This window comes from Pseudochaenichthys georgianus, chromosome 11 (assembly GCF_902827115.2).
Source record: "Pseudochaenichthys georgianus chromosome 11, fPseGeo1.2, whole genome shotgun sequence".
Taxonomy (NCBI): domain Eukaryota; kingdom Metazoa; phylum Chordata; class Actinopteri; order Perciformes; family Channichthyidae; genus Pseudochaenichthys; species Pseudochaenichthys georgianus.
The window spans coordinates 22,726,193-22,747,257 of NC_047513.1; the positions used below are offsets into that span (position 1 = coordinate 22,726,193).

The 21,065-nt window shown below is 41.0% G+C and overlaps 1 protein-coding gene across 1 annotated transcript in view; it reads right to left on the minus strand.

The window, feature by feature from the left end:
• Positions 1-1,601: 1,601 nt before the first annotated feature.
• Positions 1,602-21,065, minus strand: part of calcr (calcitonin receptor) — a 76,547-nt gene continuing 57,083 nt past the window's right edge. Inside the window, exons 17-22 of the mRNA XM_034093783.2 lie at positions 15,899-16,052; positions 15,133-15,193; positions 14,890-14,956; positions 10,738-10,956; positions 10,192-10,233; positions 1,602-5,630 (exon numbers count right to left, since the gene is read on the minus strand). Of these exons, the coding sequence (XP_033949674.1) occupies positions 5,409-5,630; positions 10,192-10,233; positions 10,738-10,956; positions 14,890-14,956; positions 15,133-15,193; positions 15,899-16,052 (765 nt within the window). The 3' untranslated portion in view covers positions 1,602-5,408. The remainder of the gene's footprint in view (positions 5,631-10,191; positions 10,234-10,737; positions 10,957-14,889; positions 14,957-15,132; positions 15,194-15,898; positions 16,053-21,065) is intronic.

Here is a 21,065-nt window from a genome sequence, read left to right on the forward strand (position 1 = left end):
GTTTTTTTTGGTAATGTGGGGTATATTTCTGGGTTGTAATGTTTCTGAATAATACATGAACTCTTTCTATTCTATATGTACAGTATTAATGATATATAATGTAAATATATGTTTGTCTGGGCCCCTGTTCTCAAGCTTATAGATTATTGGGGTGTCCCATATCACATGTCTCCTTTATGTCTTATGATTGATATTTATTTTTTTAACTGTTTAAAAAACGATGTGATTTTGATATTGATTTCAATCAGCCTGTATGGAGCTACAGCATAATTGCCTTTGGTTTGGTGTGCAACCCTAAGATTCAAAAGCAAAGTTTTTGTATGTGGGCGCCACGGGGCATAGAGGAGGAAAGGTAAGACACATCCAGGTAAACTTTGATCTGAGCATTCAGTGTCAGAAGCTGAGGGCATGGTGGATTCCAGTGGCCTGGAAACATCTGTAACGCACAGATGAAGATTGGAAAAAACATTCATGTCTTGTTTTAACACCACGGAGCAAAACAAAACACAATTACTTTCACAGCTGATTTATGAGCTCAAATGACACATTCTTGGATTTGTCCGGTGTCCGGCGTGATTGATCGTCGCTGTCACGGAAACGGTTTGAATTCCTGAAATAGCCCGTCGCTTACATGGTCCTGAAGTTTCCCAGGCTGCGTGCTCCCAAGATGGAGTCTGTTCAGAGCAATCTCCAGCTCCTTCCTCCAACGTTCTGCTCCATTGTCTCATTGAATCTCCATAGCAGGAGGATTTATGGAAATGATGGAGATTTAGACCCCATTGTATCGTGATTATTGCATAAAGTTGATCTCTGCCTCCAAATGCAATACAGTTTGCATACAATTTCAGACTTTGCATTTTAAGATACATTTTGCGATGAATTTGGGTTGTGTGCTTTGACAGGGGGAAATATTGATCAGAATCATAACAAAAAGGCCTCAACACACGTCTAACTTCATCATCATTTTGTTATTATCTCACAAAGCCAGAAGGTTGTGAATACGCAGGAGAGGACGTCTACATCTCTGCTGAACCATTAAGATTCAGCAGAGCCTGAAATTGCTTATATGTATTTTATAATAGCTGCCTAATAAATGGCTGAAAGATATTCACATAAAGGAGAGAAGTTGGCCTTGTCAGTGTGATAAAAACCTTACTTTGACACAGGGTAAGAGCGGCCGTACTTCTGAGAGACGAATGGTGTTCGTGGAGTTTGTTTGTATTCTGCACACATCTGCTGCTGGTATGTGATTTGAGCTGAAGCCTTATAATTAAAAGGGGCCTGTATGACATTGCCAAGCTCGGGGGATAACAAAGACACCAAAATCGAGTAAGACTCCCTTTGTTTTCTCTGCATTCTCATTATACAAAATCTTTCAACCCTGAAACATTGACGAGAATAGTGTTGGCGCTCCTGAATCATCACCGAGTGCTGAATGCTTGAAAACAAAGTTTGCATCAGTGTGTTTGGGGAAAAGGAGTCAATAATCTCATTAAAATCATTTGAAATCTTCATAATAACAAACATTTTATCCTTGAGTACAAGTTGTAGATTTGCAGCTTGTTTCTCTGATTGATTAGGAAATAAAGAGCAACACCAAATAGTCTTTTATATCTGTATTCTTGTGCTAAATACTTACAACAAAAAAAAACATCAATCAATTTGGCTTTTACAAAATGCATTTTCTTTTAAATATCAGCTTTGAGATGATGCCACTCGGAGCTGAGAGGGAGGAAAAGACAAACACAAGCCACAATGAATGACAGGAACATAACCAAAATAGCTGTCAGAGTATTTCACAGTGTAAAGAAATCTATCGTATACACAGTGCCTGCTTGTATTTACACGAGTATGAACATACAAAATATACACAATCTGTGTTTCCAAAACACAGGAGATTAATAGTGTGTCTTACAGTGTGACAAATCGCCGTTATAAAGAGAAAAGATGAATTTCATACTAAAATAAATACACTTCTTTAAAATTAGCAGTGAAACCTACTCTTCACGATGAATAGCATGAGGATTGATTGTGTCTCTGTTCCTTTCTTGTACCTCAACAGTCATTAAAACATTGTATTGCAACAGGTCCAGATGTCTTGGGGATTTTCTTAAGTGACGCTACATTTTAAGACTCACTTTTTTCTGTTGGTTAAAATTCTCCTTTACAGCTACAGAAGTTAAGAGCTTCAAGACTTAATAAGCTACCCTGCAGTATACAAAGTCATTCAAACTAGCTGCACTTTTACCAGCTTTGATAACACTTGAATGCATCATTAAGTATAATCAAAACATATCATATATATTATTTTGAAATGGATAATCTGCATAATGAATACTTTTACTTTTGGCACTTTAAGTATTTGTTGATGCTGATACTTTTGTACTTTTACTTGAGTAACATTTTCAATGGAGGACTTTTCCTTGTAACAGAGTATTCCTACACTCTGGTACTTTTACCCCACTACAAGATCTGAGTACTTCTCCCACCTCTGTTTAATAATAACTCTAAGCTAATTATTACAAGGTGCCTTTACTTACATTCTGTAACTTCAGAGCCTGACTATGTGTGACTAAATGTGCAAATGTTGTTTCAGCTTCACATTACAGGTCCATGGTAAAATACATGTGGATGGAAAAGAAGAAGAGGCAGAGCCAGAAATGGACCCTATTACAAATTAGTTTATGGTGACATCATAACTGAACTTGCGCATTTAGAGATAGATTGGAACGGACTACCGAATAGAGTGATTTTTAAAATGGTTAATGATTTCAAATATGGTGGTTATATAACATACAAAAACCTAACATCTGATGAAGGTAGTGAAGTCTTGAAATGAATCAAATGTAAGCAGCTTTCCGAGAGCATGAGAGACGTGAGGTGGCTAATCTCGGTCAACAGACTTGCGGGCAGAGCTGTGGTCTCATGGAGCTGCGATGTCAAATCTAAAACATGTCCGATACAGTTTGTTACGCAACATTTTGCAAATATAAATTAAAAATACATTTGAACCTTCTAATATCTCACAAATCTTGTTATTCCAGTTGCCACTGAGCTTGACGAAATCCATCACAAAATCAACAAACATTAAACAGATAATACCGCATAAAAGCATCCATTTAGCATTGATAGAACCAAACATGTGATTTCAGAAAACTCTTCTATGTGTTGCGATTGATTTCTTTGTGATTTTGTGGGTACTTGTCTACAAACCCCATGAAATGACAAAAATCAATAATGGAGTCTCACTGTCTCTGCCAGGCCTGATTCAGCTCCTTCCTTTGGGCTTTCGAGCTCCATTGTTGTCCCCAAAATGATTAAAATCACATCTATCAGCAGCACAGGTGCATATGTTACTGTGTCACTATGAGCATGGGCACTGCAGTTCATTTTGTGTCAATCATATGTTTAATGTCCTGCGGCTGTACATTCTCACTAGAGCACCAACATAGTTTTAACACACGGGAGAATAGTCCATGGAAAATGCACTTTTTACATCTGTATGAGTAGCATTAGCAAGATATTAAACTGCCCATCCATTCAAAAAATTACTTGGCTTTAAAAACACATTTCTGTAAGTTTTAAAGATTTAAGTCTCATTGAGAATGAATGGATGCTGTAAGAGGCAGTTTGACAGACAGTTGGTTTTGTCCTCTTAAGAGGCTTGCGATCAATAACAGAAATACAGATAATCACTAGCCATATCCATACAACATTGTCTTTAACACATATTACAAATATTCCTTGGACCTTTTTTCCTCCATCTGAATAAGTAGGCGGAAACTAGGATGTTTTTTTTCCCTTGATGAATTTAAATGTCGGCACTTATTTATTCAGTTTAGAATCTCAATGATCTACTCAATAACTTTAATCAATGAAGACACTGCATCTATCCAAGTTATATAAGTTGGTGAATACTGATCAGTGTGGTCCTTCGTTTATACTCTCAATTTTCCTTCTCCAAAAAGCCTATGGCACAGTTAAGACAAAGCAACAATAAATTGAGAATATGAATGTAAAAATATTGAGGACAAAGAGTACATAATTCATGTTTGCAGTCTTGTGAACATGCCTTTAAGATGTGGATTTGTTGACTGTTCATACAGTATGGATGTGATCTTCATTTCATCTTTAGTGAACCTTTCCTTTGCCCGGGGTGCTCTTTAATACACAATGCTACAAAGTTCATGAATAAATATGCACACAGGGAATATAACTTTTTAAAAACAAAAAAAGAGATTGATTAAAGGCATCGTGAGCGCGACAAAGGATGATTGTAAAGTAAAACAAGTGAGTCAAATAGGAAGTCAGAATAATTCATGGCATACTCAAAACGCAGTGAAACAACTCTTGCGGCTGTTCGACCTCAAAATAAAGTTTTTTTATTCATAGACTTTTTTGTGCATTAAAAACGTATTTTTGCTTCGCCCTGTGATGTTCAGCATCGGCACAAAAACAGCAACTGCCAAAACAACGAAACAGTTTGGAGTGCAGCATCACAGGACACACACTTAGCACGCACGTAGGAATTGGCAAGAATAAAATATTAATAAAAAACTAAAATAAACGCTTTTTTTTTTTCAAGTGAAACATGGTGAACATACACTATGTACACAATTCCAGAGCTTTAAGCACGGAGGGTATTCTGAAATTTGACCTCCATCATGGCACATACGATCAGGTGTGTGTGTGTGTGTGTGTGTGTGTGTGTGTGTGTGTGTGTGTGTGTGTGTCTTTAGCTTAAGAGTACCACCATCTTTGCTCAGCTGGACATGGTACACCCCTTCGTAGCTGTGACCAACTTTCAGTACCCTTTGGTATCGGTGAGGTTAGGAAGGACCTTCAAAATCTTCATGACACCCCTTCCCTTCCATTGTTTGTATTGAGAACTATTGTTCTGTCCAACAACAGCAAGTCATGTGGCAACATCTGGTGAGGATACTCGGGGAGAAGTTACACGCAGATCCTCCATCATCAAAAATACTGTTCAGCTCTACCTCTACCGTCAACAACTCTCACATTCGGCGCCATTGTCTCAAACTGAAATCTTCCTCTCCTTCTTCACAGACACAGTTATTTCTGTCTCGCACACCAGCACAGTTTTAGCAGCTTTAGGAAGTGACACATGTCAAAAAAGCAGCTGTCATGTCACAAGTTCATGACGTCAAAAGTTCTCAGAAAGCAGCCGCAACAGCAATGTAGAGTAAAATGAAGTGTCAGCACTGTAGCTCCTCCATCTCCATCCCAGTGAGCTCGGATCAAAGTCCTGGGCTGAACAAACCAGCATCAGCCTGTGAGCTTTTAATCACTGAGAAATGGCACATGGGGTTTTCCTTTCTTTCTGTACATCTCTGTTGCTCGGTTCTTCGGTTGTTTCCACTACTTCGCTCTCTTTCCTCCAGCGTGGCTCAAGCGTACGTCTCTCCTGATTTGAGCGCCACCAGCTCAGAGTCCTCGGTGGTGCGCCCGTTCAAGTTTTCGCTGTTGGAGTCGTGGTGGTACATGAAGGCGGGCACCTCGGTGATGGAGGTGGCCGTGTAGGAGGTGGAGCGCATGGAGCAGTGGTCCTTCCTCCTCTGACCCCACTGCGTTTTATACTGCATCCACTGCCTCTTCAGAGCCGCCTGCACCTGAGAAACACACACACACACACACACACACACACACACACACACACACACACACACACACACACACACACACACACACACACACACACACACACACACACACACACACACACACACACACACACACACACACACACACACACACACACACACACACACACACACACACACACACACACCGAGATGCTTTATTATTATGGTCTGCATCTTCGTTTGTTGTCTGCCAATGGGAAACATTTTCGTTTTTTTTCGTTTCATCACTATTAAGTGAATTCTTTTTCTGATTATGCCAATAATGTTAAAAGAAATTAATTATTATGCAGTAAATTATATGGCACGTCCAATATCAGCCAATATATATATTTCCCCAAACCGTGCAACCCTAATCTCTATCATAACCCTTTCATAACCTTTTGTTTTAGCATTTTGAGTGTTTTGAGATGTCAAATCAGAAACATTTCTCTAGAGTTGTATTCTCCTGTTTTGCTTCTCTGATCTCCTTTGACCACAAAATGATTCCAGCAGATGAATGAACATGCAGATCAGAAGGCGGTATCGAAGCAGAGCCCATATAAACATCATCTTGTGACAACGTTAACCCGTATCTGATCTTAACTGATGCGGGGATAATTGCTGCAGCATATGTGGATCACACAGTTTTCAATCACATTAACAGATGCCAGTTAGGAAATGTAAACAAGCTGAAGTCACATAACCTGGAACGAGGTCAATTGTGCACTCGGCCAGATCATGCAATCAATAAAAAGATTTAATCATGAAATTAAGGAAAAACGACATCCTGTAATAACTGTTAGTCAAATTGTCAATTACTTTTAATTTGACTGTTGCCAAACAATTACATTATAAGGAATATGCATTTAATTTAGCATTTATTAAGGATAATTAAAGTGTTACAGTAATTACTTTTCTTTTCTCCCCTACAGCTGTCAAAGCCACAGCCATTGAAACGTAACAAGACAAATAATTGCATTTTTATCGGCAACATTAAAATGAACCAACAAAATGTGAGATATTTGCCTTGGCTTACTTGATTTTTCAGAAAATAAGGAAATATCTTAAAAGCAGGACACTTCTACTTCTCTACTTCTTAATCCTGTGTAAGACAGTTACCCTTTCAGAAGATTAGTAAACTTCAGAGAGATAACAACAAACTTAAACTCTTCCCCCTGCAGATCCTAAATGCCTGAGAGGACTCGATGTTCCAGTTTTTACACTCCCTCCCTTGGTTCTCCTACCTTTGCCAATAAAGATGAACAAAAGAAAATCAAACTCCTCTTGGCTACCTGCTGATATTTCAGTAACTAAAGAAATGCCAAAGATTACATTATTCTAATTTATTACACGTGGCCTCCTTTCTCAAATAAATTTGACCCACCTACGTCTATGAGCAGAAACCTTTCATAGTGTTCAGAGAGAAATGCAATAACCAGCATCTTTGTAGTGGTGACATTTTCATAAGCTGACGCTGGGTTGAAATGACTTTTTATGGTAATATGCACCACTAAAGCACATTTAAAAACCAAATAGAGAAAGGCCATGAGTCATTTTTAATCTCCTATTCCTTTAATAAAGATTTGCCTGCGTAAAACATTTTAACAAAATTATCACAAACTACAAAAAACCTAGAACAGGGGAATATTCCTCTGTCCTAGGTTTGGATAGCAAAAACATAGTGCTAGATTTCTGGATAATAGGTGTGTGTGTGTGTGTGTGTGTGTGTGTGTGTGTGTGTGTGTGTGTGTGTGTCTCAATTAGGACTACTAACTACTTTTCATCAGGGAGCTCAAGCAGGTGAATTAGGGCCTGCAAGATAGTATGTTGTTGTTGGATGGATGTGGGGCTTGTTTTAATAGTTTTTTAATGTGTTGTTTGTTTTGTTTCGTCAATAAAAAGTCATTAAATCCCAGATACACAAAGTCCTAAGGGATTTTAGACAAAGTAAAGAGGTACATCTTCATATTTGAACAGCTGTAACCACTGTATGTTCGACATTCTTGATCAACAATTAATTTACTACAAAGTTTAGTTTTGCTAATTTGTTGTTGAACAACTAATCAATTCATCACACTGTTCATATTCACTGATAAAGAACAGTGTTCAAGTTCCTAAAAGCACAAATCACACCTACCATCCTACAGCAGAGTATTTTTGAACATTTTCCTTTGCAACGCCCACATACTACTGTAATTACTGTGGGTATATTAATGATCTAATGATGTAAATTGTGAAAGTAATTGTTGTAGACAAAAGAGCAGCCTGGGCTTACAGCTCCATGGAGAGCGTCTTGCTTGCTGTCACAGAAACAGCATAAAAGCTGTTTGTCTCACTGACCTGGAATCACAATGAGGCCTTTGACGAAAAACAAGGCAGGTCTGTGCAGTTTGGCCTCTAATTCAAAGAACAGCATTGAATCCGGCCCCAGAAACCCGTGTCCTGATTAAGCGAGCTGAATTGGTCATTATGCGCCTGAAGAATTCAAACCCTTTCAGTCCATTGTGGTGGTTAGTGTTAGCTGACCCCACATCCCCCTGAAAGTCTACTCGTCCTTTATACAGTAAAAGCGCTCCACACCTTGTTTATACCGCATACTGTACATTGTTCACCAAGGCGCTGCTGCAGTCTGGCTGCTCAAGTATGAGCTAATAAACATGTCCTATATTCCGATCTGAACGATAGATTGCTCATGTTTTTCTTCTAATGCGAAACATACCTTTAACAACCTCGTTGTTATGGATAACGGAGAATTTCGCTTGTTGTTTTAACTACTGTACAAATAAATAGTGTAAACTGTCTGTGGTATTCAGCAAGTGGAAACTAAGCCATGCTTGTGAAAAACTGCAGTTCCTAGAACGGCCACTTGAGGCTGCGTAGACCCCAGTGTTGAAATATCCAACTTTACAGCTCAAATAAACATGTTTACAGCATGGTACTGACTTAATAGTAGTAGTAATAGTCATGTAGTAGTATTAGTGGTGCACGATAATTATCGGCCCGATAATCATCGGTCCGATATTAGGAATTATGACATAAACCCGATAAAAGTATTAATAGCCCCGATAATATACAATATATTTTTTGGATAAAAAAAAGAAAAAAATACTGCGGTGTGGGTGGATTGGGATCGCCATTGCTACGATGGTGTGTTAACAGCGTACGAAGACGCCTGCGCTGCTAAACTAGCGGCGAATCCAAAGCCAGCTGCAAAGGCACCGGGGCTTTTACCTATCGACGAGGCTTTTGAAAAAGGCAAGAAGTTTGCCAGAGACGACCCCAGGGTTAGTTTTGTCCATAGTAGTAATACTCATGTCATTTGCTCACTACTAGTCTTTTTTTTACCACCAGGTATGCAAAAACTACAGGTACATTTAATATATATATATATAATATATATTATATTATTATCGGTTATCGGTATCGGTCTTGAGAAGCAGGAAGTTATCGGTATCGGTTTCAAAAAACCAATATCGTGCATCCCTATTAATAATAATGATTAAAGAGGTGTGTCCCACTTGTGTCACATGGCATGGAAACATTAATACAATTTGCGACTTAAAAAAACTCAAGAAAAAAGAAAAGAAAAATAGAAAAACATAAAAAGGCTATAGTAAGAACAGGTGCGTCCTATTTGACTTTGGTTTGACACCAACGTGGAGACCACTGACAAAATGTGCTTTTCTTTGAGAAGTCCTTGAGAGCTTAGAAGCATCTTTATAAAATGAGGATTTGGAGACAAAAGGTCTTTAAAAAAAACACCATTAACCCCAGATCTGAGTTTACTGGAAACCCAGCGAAACGTAGGGATGCTCGCAGTCAGACAGCTGCTGACAGACTTAAAAAGGCTGACAGGAGGACTTGACAAGAGAGTCAATTTCCAGCTGGGCTTGGAAACCACACAGCCATTTATAAACTGTGTCTTACTCTTCACCTGACATGACCCTTCAGCTTTCACTGGCGCGGCACTAGATTGGTCCCAGAAGAGAAAGGCAACCCAATGCTTTATAACCTGTTGCAATTGGACTAATGACAGATGTAGCATCCATGCACAGCTACAACAACTTCACCATTCAATGCCAAAACCCAGCTTTGAAGTCTGTGTTTGGGCCACTTATCGATATGCTGACATCTGGCCTGGAAAAACAAATGTTTTGCCTGATGGAGTCTGATGTCTCGTACTTAATGTCATAAGCAATAAGCAGGTGTACTGCTCAAAGTAGAACAGATCACCGTCATATGCAGGTTGACATTTATAAAAAAGCAATTGCTAAACCAAAAATACGGTGTTATTTGAGCACACATGAAACAAAATATTTTCCAGGATGAAATATTATTAAAGGTTTAACATATTGAGAATTAAAATGCATTCTATGTATTTATGGGAGGCTTAGTTTTTCTCCTGTTTTTGACCTAAGCTAAAAACACACAGAAAATGTAAACACAATTACACAAATTTCAAACCCTTTTTTTTCACTTTACACATTTTGTAGCAGCAGCTGCAGCAGCAGCACATTGTAGGAAAAACAAACTTAATAAGAGTGCTTACCTCTCCATTGAAGAAGCAGAATATTGTTGCCACCAGTAATCCCTTCAAAGGAAACAAGTACACATAATTAGCACTGTATTGTTTTTAACGCAAATGTAATCAAAAAGAAAAGTCCACAGTTAAGCAATGTAGTCCTTGTCTGCTAAGTGAATAAACTGACTGCCAACCAGGGGATTTCATGACTTGTCTTCCTGTTGTTTAATCAAGTGCCAAACTGGTAGTTAAACAAAGGTAATGGAGTGTCTAACTGGTTCTTTAAACTGCAATTCAGCAGTGATTGAATAACATCGATCAAACGCAACAACGAGGTCTTTTATTCGTGGAAACTTTCGAACGCGACAAACGTCTAAATCTTGCGTCTGACAGGACCCGGAGGTGGGCTGCGTTCAGGAACATTTCTGCTCGCATTATGATGCTAATATGTTTCTTTCCTGTATTATTGATTGGATTATTTTCAGATGAGCAAAATACCTCAATCCACAAGGGCAGTGAAGCAGATTTATATTAGATTTTCCCTTTTTTCTTTCTGATTATTGCAGTATTTACCTGGTAGTGCATGAGTATGTGCATGATGTACTCGTAGACCTCCCCAGCCAGGCGGTTCTCCGGCCTCCAGGGGAAAATGACAAACTGTATTCCCAGCAGGGGCACCAGGATCAGGGTGGCTCTCACCGCCTTCATGTACATGTTGGACTCCGCCCGGTGGGTGTCTCTCAACTTGGTCACCAGCACTCTTATAATATTTAGTAAGAAGAACAGATTCACCTGCAAAGAAGTATCCAAATCATGAAAAACTTAAATATCAGCCATGTGTTTTAATCTTTTATGATTTAAATGTCCCCTATTATACTGTTTTTCATCAATATATTAAAGGTCTCAGTTATATACAAAACATGTCTCTGAAGTAACAGATCATTAGATCAATAGAGTCCTGCTGGAGTCACGAGGGAGGCAAAGAGGAGGCAAATCCTACTTTGATTGAGATAAGTATCGCTGGTGTTTTATTTTATTTGGTTGTTTAGCCCCTCGTGCTATAATCATGTGTATTTTCTCCATTCCTGTTTATGTGTCTTCTCACAATTATCACTGGCCCCGTGTATCTCGGAATCGATATAACCGGCCTACTCTCGTCTATCCCACATGCTCCACTGACATCCAACATCTAGTTTCAGGTGGCCTGTGGAACTGCCAGTCAGCTGTTCCTAAGGCTGACTTCATCTCTGGCTACGCCTCCCTGTAGTCTCTGGATTTCCTTGCTCTCACTGAGACGTGGATTACTCCATCCAACACATCCACCCCAGCAGCTCTCTCCACAGCATATTCCTTCTCCCATACACCCAGACCCACTGGCAGAGGAGGTGGCACTGGTCTCCTGCTCTCTCCTAAATGGAGCTTTTCCATCTTCAAGCTACCTAACTGCACTCCTTCCACCTTTGAATTCCATGCCGTCACAGTAACCCATCCTATACAATTAACCATTGTTGTTCTCTACCGTCCACCAGGCGCCTTGGGGGACTTCTTGGAGGAATTAGATCATCTCCTCTCACACATCCCTGAAATCGGCCCTCCCGCTGTACTTCTCGGAGACTTCAACCTCCAGACAGGGAAGATAGACGAACTAACATCTCTGTTAACCGCCTTTGCTTTCTCACTGTCTCCTTCCCCACCAACTCATAAAGCTGGCAATGTCCTTGATCTCATATTCTCAAGGAACTGCACTACTTCTAACCTCTCTGTAAACCCGCTCCACACATCCGATCACTTCTTCATTTCATTCTCTCTACCACTTTCCAAACATAACGAACTAATCTCTTCTCATCCTGCACCTGTCCGCCGTAACCTTCGTTCCCTCTCCCCCTCTACCTTTGCCTCATCGGTGCTCTCAGCCCTCCCTTCCTCTGACTCGTTCCAACTCCTACCTCCAAACTCTGCTGCAGAAACTCTCCTCTCTCCTCTCTCATCTTCTCAGGACTCTCTCTGTCCTCTCCCATCTCGGCAGGCTCGTCAGTCCCCTCCTGCTCCCTGGCTAAATGACGCACTGTGTGCTAATAGAACCGTCCTTCGGGCAGCAGAGCAGAAACGGTGGAAATCCAAACACCATGACGACCTCCTAACCTATCAGGCTCTCCTCTCCTCTTTCTCTGCTTCGATCTCTCAGGCAAAAAGCACTTTCTTTCAAGATAAGATCCAATCTTCCTATTCCAATCCCAAAAAACTATTTTCCATCTTCTCCACCCTCTTGGACCCTCCCAAAGCCCCTCCCCCCTCCTCCCTTCTGTCAAGCGACTTTGTTAACCACTTTGAAAAAAAGGTTGATGATATTCGCTGTTCTTTTTCTGACTCACCTTTACTCACCGCTGGGTCACCAGACCCTCCTTTCACCCACACACTAACCTCCTTTTCCCCTCTCTCTCCAAGTGAGGTTCTTACCCTCATTACCTCTGCCCACCCAACCACCTGTCCTCTGGACCCTATCCCCTCAAACCTCCTTCAGACTATCGTTCCTGATATTATACCGTTTCTCTCCCATTTCATCAACACTTCTCTAACTTCTGGTCACTTTCCAAACAGTCTCAAGGAGGCACGAGTAAACCTTCTCCTAAAGAAACCCACTCTCAACCCGTCTGATGTTTTAAACTACAGGCCTGTCTCTCTCCTAAAACACTTGAACGCGCTGTCTTTAAACAACTCTCCTGTTATCTCCATCAGAACAACCTTCTGGATCCGCACCAGTCTGGTTTCAAGGCAGGTCACTCCACAGAAACTGCCCTCCTTGCTGTCTCTGAGGAACTGCACACTGCTAAAGCAGCCTCCCTCTCCTCTGTCATCATCCTTTTGGACCTGTCTGCTGCATTCGACACGGTGAACCATCAGATCCTCCTTCGCACTCTCCAAGAACTTGGAGTTTCAGGCTCTGCACTTTCCCTCCTCACCTCATACCTCAAAGACCGTACCTACAGCGTTACTTGGAGAGGGTCGGAGTCCGACCCTTGTCAATTAACTACAGGGGTCCCTCAGGGCTCTGTTCTTGGTCCCCTCCTCTTCTCCTTGTACACAAACTCGCTCGGATCTGTCATTAGCCCGCATGGTTTTTCATACCACTGCTACGCTGACGACACCCAATTAATTCTGTCCTTTCCCCGCTCAGAGACCCAGGTCGTCGCACGCATCTCTGCTTGTCTAGCTGACATCTCTCAGTGGATGTCTGCTCACCACCTCAAGCTCAACCTTCCAGGAAAAGATTGTCCCACTCTTGACCTAACAATCAACATCGGCACCTCTGTTGTTTCCCCGACTCAGACTGCAAGGCATCTGGGTGTGATCCTAGATAACAACCTGTCCTTCACTGCAAACATAGCTGCTACAACCCGCTGCTGCAGATACACACTTTACAACATCAGGAGGATACGTCCCCAGCTGACCCAGAAAGCGACGCAGGTTCTGGTCCAGGCTCTCGTCATCTCACGCCTAGACTACTGCAACTCCCTCCTGGCTGGTCTACCTGCATGTGCCATCTGACCTCTGCAGCTCATCCAGAATGCAGCGGCTTGTCTGGTCTTCAACCTTCCTAAATTCTCCCACACCACGCCACTCCTCCGCTCCCTCCACTGGCTTCCGGTAACTGCTAGAATCCACTTCAAGACAATGGTACTTGCGTACCGTGCTGCGAATGGATCTGGCCCTTCCTACATCCAGGACATGGTTAAACCGTACACCCCAGCATGTGCACTCCGCTCTGCATCAACCAAACGGCTCGCTGCACCCTCGCTGCGAAGGGGACCCAAGATCCCATCAGCAAAAACACGTGGGTTTGCTATCCTGGCTCCAAAATGGTGGACATGGTGACATCAGGACAGCAGATAGCTTACACACCTTCCGGCGCAGACTGAAAACTCATCTCTTTCGACTCCACTTCGAGCAATAGAACTATTAACAAAGCACTTATATACTAATAAAGGACTGGCTTACCTAAAGCCAGTTGAGTAGCACTTGAAATGTTTTTGCTCTATGAAACCTGATGTACTTATATGATTCTATTTTCTTCAAGTTTGTATTTTCTTGGTCGAACGCACTTATTGTAAGTCGCTTTGGATAAAAGCGTCAGCTAAATGCAATGTAATGTAATGTAATGTAATTGTAGCATCCCTTAAACCTCTCTGTTTCAGCTCTGTTCCAAAAGTGATGATTCTGTCTGTTACTTTAGATGAAAATGAGGAGCCCCTCCCCTGCCCCTTTGAGAGATATTTGGTTACAAATAACACAATGGTGCTCTAGGAGGAGATTCAGGTGGTGTTTACATGATAACACAAACGGTTGTATCCGTAACTTTTCTCTTTCGCTTAGCCCGGTCGTTCACACGAGGTGTTACCTTGGTTGGTGATTGGCTAATGGTTACACAAGCCAAAACATCGTTATGACATCATAAAGTGGCCAAAATCTGATCAGCACATTTTCAGACAGGTTTTTATATAAATGGATCAGGACAAAAAGTGAGCGAATCTTTTTTTTCCTGAAACTTTCAGAATCTCTCTACACAGATGAGACACATGTTTATGTATAAAAGACATGAACAAGTGCATTTTGCACAATAGGTGACCTTTAACAACTGAACATACTAGAAAAATAACAAACTAATACTCATATTGCTCACTCTGTGAACTGTGATATTGTGCGTAAACAGCAGATTATCAGACTTACGAGAAGCGCTGCCACGATAGGACCATGGACGGCGTAGAGCAGATGGGTTTCCACACTCATCCAACAGCTAGAAGGAAAAACACATCCGTCAGTGCTGTCTTCGGCCCAAAATACACATGCACACACACATACAAAAACATGCACGTGTAAGGATCTGCACGCTCCCGAATCTCCGCCGCACACAGACGAGCACGTATGTAAACATCTCCTGTTTATTTACAGAAGTCTTGGAACATTACTCACTTGTCATCAAAATACTTTTTCCTCGCCACGGCGTGGATGGATGCAGGCACTAGAGGAAAGCCTTGGACGGGAGAAAGATGGCAGCCATATGAGGTCTTGAGTGACTTTAGGGAAATTCATTTGTCATTTTTGCGACAGTAAAAACTAAATGGGGTTAGCTTGTTTTTCCTCAATACATAAATCAGTCTCTCACAGATATCATTGTATAAATGATTGGAAAAGATTAAAGACAGTGAATTGCTCCAACAGGAAAAACAACACCACATGGGTAATTCCATGCTACAGTGTTGTGTAATAAGGGGCTCAGAGTAGCTTTTAATATTTCTGGATATAAACTCATGAAAACATGTGCAGCTGTTTTCAGGCTCCATTGAGGTTCTGCAGCGTATCGGCCACAGATGGACCTGACTGTCTATCCGCCTAACACAAACTCACACACACTCTGTCAAGGTTATCCTTTTATTTGTAATGATGACCATCCGTTTAGTTCCATCGCCAATTTGTGACAGACTGCACACGTTATTTCAGTTTGGAACAAGGTGAACAACAGGACAGCACTAAGCGACAGTAGGGTTAATAAAGCTGTCAGCCTACCAAGGTTGAAAAACTGTAGGAGGATCAGGTGCATACGGGAAAAATGGAGCGTATAGATTGGGTTCTGTCTTGCTGATTTGTTTCATTGACATGTTAGGAAAGCATGAAAAAAACCTGTGGCATATAAAACATAACTAGAAAAAACAGACTTTTGATCAAATGTTAGACTCACCCCAGCCGAGCAGGTAGTACCAGTGCAGATGCTGCTCCTCTGCAAACACAGCCACCACGATGAGAGTGTGCAGGTAGATGCCTTCACAAAGCATCCAGAAATAATTGCAGCCCAGCATGTACATGTGGAAGAAGTGCAGCACCTTACAGCCAACCTGCAGAGAGAGCCCAAACAGGGAGGCATGTTAGTTGTTTTTGTATTTGAATTAAAAAAAAAGTTGATTTACACTGCTGACGTCTTCTCAGCGGGACCCAGAAACATCTAAGAGGATGTTTCGGCACCCATGGCACACAATCATTACCCTCTGCAGACAGAGATGATGTTTATTCATTTACCCCCCCTGGAGGTGAGCATAGATGGAAATGTACTTTGTATTTGGAGTGCTATTTGATTGTGTTGTCTCACTTTGCAAAAGGAAGTGAATACCATGTTCAGCAAAGACATAGTAGTTACTTATAAAGCACTATGCACATTTCTGCAAAGTGCAAACATGACATGCCTCATTATTGCGCTATTCTTTTGATTGAATAATTATTATTATTGCTATTTCTATAAATACCAAGATGTCTGTGGGTGTGCCTTAAGCTGTACTTATAAAGAACCTAACTGTACTCATGTCTATTGAAAAAGTCCAAACTTTTCTAGCAAGTTCTGCGTGTGTACCGCTAGGAAACTTTTAGACTTATAGTAGCAATTCTTAGGAGATTTGTGAAGGAGACATATATTTGGAATGCTCAAATGTTGGCGGCTGCTCGCTCATCTCTTCTCAGATGGCTTCCCCATTTTGGATCATGTGGCTCCAATAAAAGCCAAGATGGCCACAAGTGGTAATCTAAATCAAACAGCTACCTACAAAGTTGTGCTTAATGTTACAGATTTCTCATATGGTGCGGTTTGTTTCTCCTTTCAAAACAGAAACAAATATATACTTTAAATCCACTTTAACATGTGGCACATACTGCTACTACTGCTACTACACCAAAAGACACCGTCTCCACAGTGCCATTTCATTCATTTCTTATAGGCCCTGTCACACTGTCCCGAAATTGACACCCGATGGACACACGATAAAGGAAATGTTCAAATTCGGCTGTGATCGTAGCAACATCGGGCCATTCGTGAGGGCATCTAAGCCATCGTATGACCGCCGGTGGAGTTTCTCAGGCTCCGGCAGCAACTTCGTGAGCGGCAACTTCGTAAGGCACTCGTGAGGGCATCTTGTCAAATCGTGTCATCTTCGTGTTATCATCAGTGCATTCACATTCACTCTGATCGGGGCGAATGCCCGATGGCACCGATGATAACAAGATGCCCTCACGATGGCCTTACGAAGGGCAAAATTGACACACGAATTCAACACGAAAATGAACCTTCGCAAGGTCCTTCGGCAATTTTTTGGCATGCCAAAGATTTTGCCGCTCACGAAGTTGCTGCCGGAGCCTGAGAAACTCCGCCAGCGGTCATACGATGGCTTAAGATGCCCTCACGAATGGCCCGATGTTGCTACGATCACAGCCGAATTTGAACATTTCCTTTATCGTATGTCCATCGGGTTATTTTATTGCACAACAAAATCATGTAAATATATTATGTAAATAACCCAATTTGTGTTCTGTGAAACTAAAAAGGATATAATATATTATTTTGAAGGACAGTTGACAGGAAGTTGTTGTTGTTATGGAAACAACATTACGGAGAAAACGTAATATTTTCTCCATATAAAGACGGAGAAAGTAAAGAACAAAGTCTGAAGATATCAGTACAGTATCATAGTACTGTAACATAATTGTTTTTAGTACTTTCATTGCAGTTGTATGTCTTAAATGTAATGTAAATGTTGCCTTCGTGTGTGGTTCGGGGCCATCTTCGTGCGAAATTCACAATTCCATATTCGTGTGTCCATCGGGTGTCAATTTCGGGACAGTGTGACAGGGCCTTTAGGGATCATATTATTGGCATCCAAAATGTATCAATATATTTGTGTTTTCTTCTACAATATTTGTTTTGTGTTTTAAATGAAGATCCATAACACAGTAATCTCATTATATATTTAAATTAAAAGCTCATAATGTTGACTGTACTGGGAGAATAGTGGTTTCATTCATTATGCGCCTTACTACTGTAATACCATACAAAACAAATCAAAGTTAGGGACTTTTTGTTCTTCAGACTAATCAATTCTGCTTTCTGATATGTTTTTAAGATTATTTAAATTAGGTTGTCTGTGTATATAGTTATTTTTTGGGTGACTTAAGTATCATGTTGCAATCTTGAATAATAGCTTTCTGAAAAAAACAAGTACAATTGGTTTCCCCTGAAAATTAAACTGCCTATGGAGAAGAAAGACAGAAGTAACCTTTGTAAAATAACATAAAAATAAAAAAACAGGAAATCAGGATCTCAAGATCGTTGTGGTGTGTTTAAAGAGCATGCGTGCAGCCACAGTATAACTCAACGGTGCTGGCTTTGCTTTTAACGTCTGCTCTCAGGGGTCTTATTCAAAATACACAACAATCATTCACTCCTAAACTTTTAGCCATATGTCTCTCCCTCACTTTCCAACGTTTCTCTTTCCACTATAGCAGACATCTCGTATGCTGAACTCACTTGTCCTTTACTCACAACTGTTTTGCATTGCAGCTAAAGGTCTGTCTAAAGTTACCGACAATGTTCTGGTTTACAAATCAAGCAGCTAGACATCATGTAGATGTTTCTCTTGTTTTCAGGCTCCTCCCTGGTTTGACATAAGCTTTGGGGATTCACTCCCCCACACTGCTGGCAGGCTACACCAGACTCTGTATCGCCACGCTATAGAGAATTAAAAGAGCTTGTATTCGCTGTGAGAGCAAATCTGAAGCCTAACTAATGGTGCTTGAGATTTATTTTTCTCCATCCTCTTGAGAAGCGGGGCCACGGTGACCATTTTTGTTCTGACATGCTGCAGCGAGTTAGCACAACTTGACAGTTCTAAGTCGGAAAGTAGCAGGTTCGACACAAAGCTTCTTGACAAATAGCGAGTGGAGCTTTGATAGCAATCCATTGCACAAAAATGCATATATTTGTTGACATTGATAATAATGGCTCTCATGCCTGGCTGCTCCTTGGATACAGTTAGAGATGGGATGTGAATAAAAGACGGCGGCCAGGATGAGCCAGAAAGATTTGGTGAATGAATGAAAAAGGAGCATCAGCAGGACAGAAAATAAAACCCAAACCAGGCTCAGGCCTCCGCTGACTCCGCCGTTGTTTCGGGTACTTTGTCAGTCCAGATACGCTCAAGCTGAAACTGGCTAGGATCTGATGGGGGTAGTATGAACGGTGAGCCAACTGCTACAATCCTGTTCGCTATTTCTGCATGTGGTAAATTATATTCTGTTCTACATAAAAGGTAAGATATGATCCTTTTTTGGAATTGTAAAAACCCTCCGATAACAACCGTTAAGAAAAAAGCAATCACAGAGTTTGCAGGTTTTCCTTATTTATATTTCCAAAAGGAGTGTTTCTTGAAAAGTAACACATGAATTTATGTCCAAGCCTGATAGTGAGGCATTCCAACAAGACAGATTTATTATCTCTACCAAAGCAGACCTCGGGTCCAAAGAATTCACATAATGCATTCAATGTGGCTTCAAAACTCTGGGTAGGAGTACTGTATGTGGAAGAGAGCAAAAACCCATAATACTGCCAAGATACGGCACTGTGAGCACTAATTAGGATGTACTTAAAAGTCTGACTACAAATGTTTAAATATTTAAAATATAGAGCAATCTATTTGAATGTAGGTTCCTTGATCCCCTGGCCCTGCATAAACATATACATTGTTTAAAAGGTCATGGAAATTCTTCTTGGAATTTTTATATGGTTTAGCATAAATTGTGAATGCATTTATATCTCATTTCAAGACAGTGGAACTAATCCTCCTCCATAAATCAAATTCTGCTAACTGGTATTTCCTTTTTTTTGTAATGCTAGCATTTGGCTCTTTAGGTGAACATTCACCACTTCGTCCAGATTGACAAATATTGCACAATAGATATTGGCTACAATAAAATATGCAAGTGGTTCATAGATTTATAAATCATTCACCAGCTTAAAAACAATCTAATCATTGGCTGCTTTATTTTGAAAATGTGCTAGCCGTTTTGCCGGTGGACATAATTAGTCATATTTTTGGTGTTCCAATAACTTCACCTGTGGTGCCATTATCAGATACAATATTTTGGTTAATGAATGAAGAGCCTTCGTGAAAAACCAATGACATTCTCATTAGCTTCAGCTGTAAATTGCTATGTGCTTATTATCGAATGTTCGCATGTTATCAGGCTAAACTTAAAGGTCCCATGTCATGCTTTTCCAGTTATTACCCGTCGCCTTGTGTGTTATGAAGGTTTGTATGCATGTAAACCAGTGGTTCTCAAACTTTTTCTGTCAGGCCCCCCCTTTGGAGAAAAAAAAAGTCGGGCCCCCCCAACACAAATAGTCAGGCTCAGTGGCGGCGCCAGATATTTATTTTGGGGTGCTGTGGGGTAGCTTGACGTTTCATAGAGGGTGCTCAAACATTTAGGGTTTCCCATGAATGTACCGGTCGCTACAGTGGAATTTTCTACTGCAACAATCCCTACGTAAATACACAGTGTGACAGTTACAATGAAGGCTCGATAATTATCTCACGGTATATAGGTGTAAGCAGGGGTAAAGTGCTATTTTTATAGGTGGTGTGTGGACCTCACATAGGGGGGTCCGGGGGCAAGTTCCCCCGGGAAGATTTATTTTTAAATATTGAAGTTAAATGCATCAATCTGGTGCACTTTGAGAGCAACATGAAGAGATCTATGGATACATCTCTCAACACCCATATGAAACATAGTGGAGCCTCGCAGATGGGGGGTGCTGCAGCCCCCCCTCCCTTCCCGCGTCCATTCGCGATGTCTCGCTGTCTCGCAGACCCCACGCAGCAAGCAGGAAATTAACCCAGCTCACATTGTCCCGCCAACATGTCACCCAGACCCCACGCAGCATTCTCATCTGTTTGTCATTACTGGTGTCATTTTCTGGTTGCTAACGCCATTGCAACACATAATCACTGATGTTCCGCTGTAACGGTGGTGGACTCATCAGAACAGAGTGGGCGAACTGACCAATCAGAGCACAGTGGGCTCACAGGGAG